This window comes from Otolemur garnettii, unplaced genomic scaffold (assembly GCF_000181295.1).
Source record: "Otolemur garnettii isolate 467f Iridium unplaced genomic scaffold, OtoGar3 scaffold00130, whole genome shotgun sequence".
Taxonomy (NCBI): Eukaryota; Metazoa; Chordata; class Mammalia; order Primates; family Galagidae; genus Otolemur; species Otolemur garnettii.
Window position 1 is genome coordinate 1,969,133 of NW_003852525.1, and position 6,473 is coordinate 1,975,605.

General features: G+C 37.4%; 1 protein-coding gene across 1 annotated transcript in view; it reads right to left on the reverse strand.

Annotated features, from left to right (window-relative positions):
* Positions 1–3,556: 3,556 nt before the first annotated feature.
* ADGRL3 (adhesion G protein-coupled receptor L3) overlaps positions 3,557–6,473 on the reverse strand; it is a 372,824-nt gene continuing 369,907 nt past the window's right edge. The window contains exon 25 of the mRNA XM_023518203.1: positions 3,557–4,356. Coding sequence (XP_023373971.1) covers positions 3,557–4,356 — 800 coding nt within the window. The remainder of the gene's footprint in view (positions 4,357–6,473) is intronic.

The window sequence follows — 6,473 nt, forward strand, 5'->3', positions numbered from 1 at the left end:
TAAACTTGAAGTCCATTAGCTTGTGTCCTGATAAAGTAGTATATGAAATAGAATTTAGATGAAAAAAATCCAAGTGCAAAATGTTACAAAAATATTATTTTACTAAGAAGGAATAATTACTTTGTTTCACTGGCAATATTTATCTTCCAGACGGCTATATAATGTGTTACGTAGGTATAGTAAGTCTGTTCCATGGAAATTTATTTTTTATTGGAAAATCAGATAAATGTATCAAAAGTACGTAGATAAGTAGGGTCATCAATGTCACAGGGTATTAGAACACATGGAGTGAACCAAAGGTGGGAGAAAGAAGGAATATTTAAAAATTATTCATTTGTCAATAGTTTTACATGAAAAAGCTCATGAAGAAAAAGATTCAAGTTCAGGAATTCAACCCTTGCCAAGAGTCACCTATGAGATAGACAGAAATTTTTGTTGAAATGTGTATAATTAAGTTCTTTATCCATTTTTTAATTATAGTTACATAATAAAAGCATGGTGGAATAATCTCTCCCTGTGAAAACCTTTGGGATTTTAAGTCTCTCTGAACACAAAGCCATTATGATGTGTGAGACTTCAAAAATCTCACCCTTTCATTTTGACGCAAGAGCTTAGTAGTAACTAAGAGAACAACGCAGGTTCTTTTGCACTAGGCCATGTACTCAAGTGCTCTTTCTTCAACTTGGTCTATGTGGAGCTGGGCAGGCTCTCTGCTTCAAATTTCCATATAATCAAACGCAAGAGATAACAGGCAGGGAGGCAGAAACATCAGAAAGTCAGAGAGCTGAACTGAGGTAGTTCCCCCATTTTTCTGTGAAACTAACATCTTGCTGAATCACTTCCATATGGATTACTGTTTGACCAGGTGCTCATGATCCACAGATGATACCTGTGTTTCTGAAGTTCCCTTAAACATGTCTAAAAGGGCTCTATTATTGACAAATATATTCTATGTATCAGGTTGGATTAAATGCTTTTCAGGTGCAGATATTGTGGGACAGTGTGGGATGAGAAAAACCTAATTATCGTTAAAGCCTACGGGTCTTCTCCACCTTAAAAAAAATCTATAGACTTAAAAAATACTCATGTCCATTGACTAAAAAGGAATGATGCATAAAAAATATTTTGAGGTGATACGATTGAAGGCTGCGATGTACTCTGGCCCCACATGGACGTTTTTGGCCATATATTCTTAAATTTGATAGAGATTACTGACCCTCTCTAATCTTCTCATATTGATATAAGATACTCATTTATAGATGGGTAGTATTCAGATTTTGGAAAAGAAAATCCCAAGATAAAAACATTAATTTCTATGAGAGAAATTAAAATTTGGCAAATTAATTTTAGCTTTCCTCTTTGACACAGCTACAAACCATCCATGGTTATTAGAGATCTAGAAAGTTCCTTAGAAAGAAATATTTTCCTCCACTATTTTCCCCACATGTAGAATTTTTAAAAGTTATGACAAAAAATATCTTATACTATCTTTAGGAATTGGATATTCTACAAGCCATGATTCCTGTAGCTTTTAGACATTTGAAAGAATTTAAACTTCTGACATCAAAATGGAACTTAAAAGAAGGAAAGAGATACCACGCCCCCCACCCACCCAAATTCATTATGTCCATCTCTGATTGAATCTGGGTCTTAAAATCAGCATGGCGACCACAGCTCTTTTATAACATGGTAACACACATGTTAACCTGCTCCAGAGTAAGTTACATATCTTATTTCAGCCCAGGTAAACATGCCCATCCCATTTTTTTGGTTTAGTTTGTCTGCAAAAACTGTATAATTTTGTGCTTAGGTGATTCGTCTGGGCAGACCCACATCGTCTACCTGGCTCATTTGAGCTACAGGTGATTAGACAAAAGTTTATATTACTGAAAACAGAAGGCGAGGAAAATTAATCATATAGTACATACATAAATACAATATCTTCTAAATCTCAATCAGTTGTTTATTGGTTGGCAAACAAGTTTCACTTTTACAACAAATATTAGTAATGAGGTCATCCAACTTTGAGACCATACAAAATGGATCATAAATTTAAAAAAAAAAATTATATGTGCTGCTAATGTATCTCTTGTATTCCTACATTACTTAAAATCCTGTCAAATAAATAAATTCTCCTGTTAATAAACGGAAGACTTTAAAAAAAAAATCACTTCAAAGTAATTTGACCTTTCAGTTCTTACTATGAGGGAGTAAATTTCCTCTAAAAACTGGTAGTGCAGGTGCCCACTGGGGACCAGACCGAGCATTGAGCACTTTATCGCCTATGGAATACCATTTTTCACATGCGGAAGCCCCACTAGTTCTACAGACACCTCCGGACTCCTAGAGTCTTAGCTACTGTCCTGGTGCGGAACTGCTTGCCTTACAACAAGTGTGCCCTGTAAAACATAAATGTTTGTCCCGTTCTAATTTGTAAAAATGCCGTTGGAAATATCCTGACTGCGTAAAGATATATATAGGTGAGGGAAGAAAGTCTAATTTTATTTATTTTATTTTTTTTGTAAAAAATAATTTGTTTGCATTACTAGAAAATGATTCTTATAAAGTGATAGTTTCCTTTATTTATTTATTTATTTATTATTTATTTATTTATTATTATTTTTTTTTTGCCAGGCAAAACTCGAAAGGAGAAAAGAAACAAACGAACGAAACAAAGAAACCAACAAACGGAAAAGAAGGCCAAAAGAACAGAAAAGAAAAGAAAAGGAAAGAAAGAAAGGAGAAAGGAGGGAACTTTGCTCTCTTACTGGTAGACAAACTTGCAAGACCAGCACGAAAGGAAAAGAAAACTTCTTTTTTTTTGTTGTTTTTCCACTACATTAACAGGACTCAAATTCTGGAGAACAGAGAGCAGACTATATGTGCAATGGTAGTCTGTACATTACATAGAAATGGTTCAATTTTTTTCTGCCATTAGTTTTATCATCAGTTAATACAGCAAATCATAAAATATGCATTTAGCATATAATTCTAGAATTCCCCTCCCTTTCCTGATTAACTTTGTTGTTTTATTTTGTGTTCCACAGCTGTGCCGGCTGCAGTGAATTCAGGTTGGAAGTGACCCCAAACCGCTACGTGATAAGTTTTGCTTTGCTTGTCTGTCTGTGTGGACGTCCGATCCGGATGCAGCATCCGTGCTCAGGTCAATCTACTGTTCTGGCCTTTTAAAAAGCAGGTCCTTGTAATGAGAGTAACAGAGCATCAGAGATGTTAAAACCAACACAACAAAATTCAAACAGGCCACAATGAGTGCCATTTTCTCCATAGCTCATTCATTAACATAATGAAGTCTCCGTCTGAGGGGGGAGGAAAGGAATGGAAGGGGCACAGGGGAATTTCAGCAGTTATCTTTCTCCCCTGGGCTGACCTAAAAATCCCATTAAAAAAAAAAAAAAAGAGTCTGAGAGTTTGTGTTTGTCTTTTGAGAACAGCATAAAGATTCAGGAGTACACACATTATTACCATTGCTCATGTCCACTCAGAACAGTCAGCAAGGTGTTAGCAGTTTTGTTGGTTTAAACTTTTGTGTCATCTTCTATAGACTAGTGACCAAATGAGCAGGTCCTTTTGAGCTCCCCTCGGGAGGAGTCCCGTCTTTGTTTGGAGGAACTATAAAGCCATCACTGCTGCCCCGGCCTAGGTGGTAGTACGTGTGCAGCTGATGGACGTGGTTCCTGGAGCCTAGGTTTGGCATGCTTTTGTAGTAAACGTCTTCGGCATCACCACCTTTGGCCGGCGGGGGTTCGGTCTGGGTGCTGGTGGTCACACTCTCCGTGGCGGTCACGCCAGCCAGTGCTGGCATGCTGGTGTACAGAGAGTCCCTGTGGGGCGACTGGAGGTCTTCTGTGTGCTCGTTGGTTAGCAAAGGGAAGAAGCTCTCACTGTGGTCCTGGGGAAGCCGCCTTCGGCTGTAATGGTGCGGCAGGTGGTTCTCCATGGAGTACACTCTCGGGGGCAGCAAAGGAGCGTCCGATTCCTCATGAATGAGTTCCAGGCCCAAACCCTCCTCGTGGTTAAAGGAGGTGGCGTCGTCCAGGACTATGGCGTCCTCTTGGCTCCCACTGCCACGGTTATTCACCAGCTTGTTCATCAGATTCCTGTTCTGCTCGCTGGAGCGCTCGTGGTTGTTCAGGTAAGAAGGAATATAGTTGGAAGTGAGTTCCTTCAGAATCTTTTTCTCCAGGGCGGTCTCGTTATGGGTATAGCCTCGGTCTATGATTTGCACACAGTTGCCCAGGTACTCGCTGCTGGCCATGCTGTAGCTATTGCCATGGTTACCATTCAGTGGTAGAGTATCCATGACACTTGTATCCCTGGCATTGTTCAGAAGCCCCTCTGAAAAAGATGACAAGACATATGACATTCACATCCGATAGGGCACGACACACACACAAACACAGAAGCCAACGCATTCCTCGACTATGAAATATGTATAAATTGCTAGCATTTTTACTTCACTATAAAATGTCTGGAAAGAAACCAAACAGACTCGTAAATCTTAGATGTACATATATATATGTGTATATATAATTGGACAATTGATAAATCTCGTATGGATAAAAAAAATCTTTAAAAGACTTTTTAAAAACCTACACTATCAATTTGCAATTTCCATATAAACATGGCATGACATTAGTTGAAGCGTATGTGGTTATAACTTGGCAGACAAAATAATGTAAAATTTTGCTGTGGTCATTTATAGCTTTCAATTTATACACATCAAAGTCAAATAACTCATTACCCTTAATATGGCATGTTGTCTTAACATTGAAATAACTCTACCATTAACATAATCCATGGGTGGTACTTGGAAGACAGGGGTCAAAAGTAAAAGAAACCGTTTCTAATAATTTGATATATAATTTAGTAAGATTAAAAACAATCTCTCTACATGAGACCACAGAAGGATTATGTTAAATTTATCAGAATGATGAGATCATGGGATAATGCTAAGTCAAAGAAATGGCACATCAAAATAATTTACACATAGGAAACTTTCAAAACAAAAGAATTTGGATTTAGTTTCTAATGTTTTGCTGCGGCAATTCTGTACTATACCATCAGTTTGGGGTCATTGTAAGGTTTGTAGATAATACTACAAAAGAATGTGTCCAAACACAGGGACCAGATTCCTGAAAACATCATGTTAGAATTAACTTTTCTACAATGAGCCATGATTTCCTGTGCACATTAAACTTTGGGTTTAAAAGAGGGTAAACATTTCATTCTGCTAAGAAACAGCTGAAGTAAAATAAATTTGACCACCTATTTCTTCAAGGATTTTACATTCCCTCGAATGAACAGAAATCCAACGATACATTCATTTCATAAATCATTTCAAATGCAACCACAGAAGGAAAAAAAAAAAACACATTTAACCAATACTGGTAAGTGAAAAAGGTTATTTCTTTAAAGAAAAATTAATCGGCTAATTCTATTAACTTCTTAATACATTGTTAATGTGAAAATACAGACTTCATTCTATGTCTGCGATGCAGTTACGTGGATCAAAAGTCAGCTAGTTCGTTGCTGGTTTTAATGAGGTGTCCCCAGTATGTCAATTTTGATATGGGCTTCTGACGCCCGTGCTGTATCGCGATGGTTTTCGACAGTAATAATGCATGAATTGCATTAGCAAGCGGCTATCACAGACATAGGCTGAAGTGGTTTATTTTCATTTTCTGTCTTGTAGACAAATTCACAATGTTAAGAAAAAAAGAAAAGTAAATGCTTCCTAAAGGGCTGTGTGGGATGGGTGATGGCTGCTACAGAGGCAGCCGGGGTAGGCTGGATGGCTACGGTTGGTGGCTGATGCATTGAAACGGGAGCTTATCATTCCTGTTTTCAATGCATGAGGTGCTGGCTGAGCACAGCCACAGCAAAAGAAAGTGGGTATGCAGCATGGGACACGTTTTTGTGATGGAATGTACTAATAAAAATTAAACATTTATGAATTACTGGGCGAACTTAAATGCTTAAATTTAAAAACAATTTAACTCACACGGACATTACATGAGACTTAACAACTAGGTTGGTCATGTGACAGGGTCAAAGAATCAGACAACGAAAGCGTCTAATCTCTATCGACATAGATATTTATATAAGTCAATTCACAGATAGTTACATAAGTCAATTCATAGGCTGAGTTTTAAGATTGTGAGATGAACTGTTTTTAACTACTACATCATCTACAGGTGATGCAATAAAAGTGAACTAAAAAAAATTACATTTGATATGCAATGTTTAGCTTTACTCCCATACTTGTCTCTCTGTAGGGCTCTACGCGACAGCATGGAGAAAAAGAAAGAAAAAACAAGTAAGCTTACAGCGACAGTCAAAGGAACATGGATCTAAAGCAAATTGATGATATGCAGAAAAAAGAGTCAAAGGAAATAATTTTCTCTGCCCCCGAATTCATGAGTTTGTGTTCTATGGTTTATTGTACTTAAAAA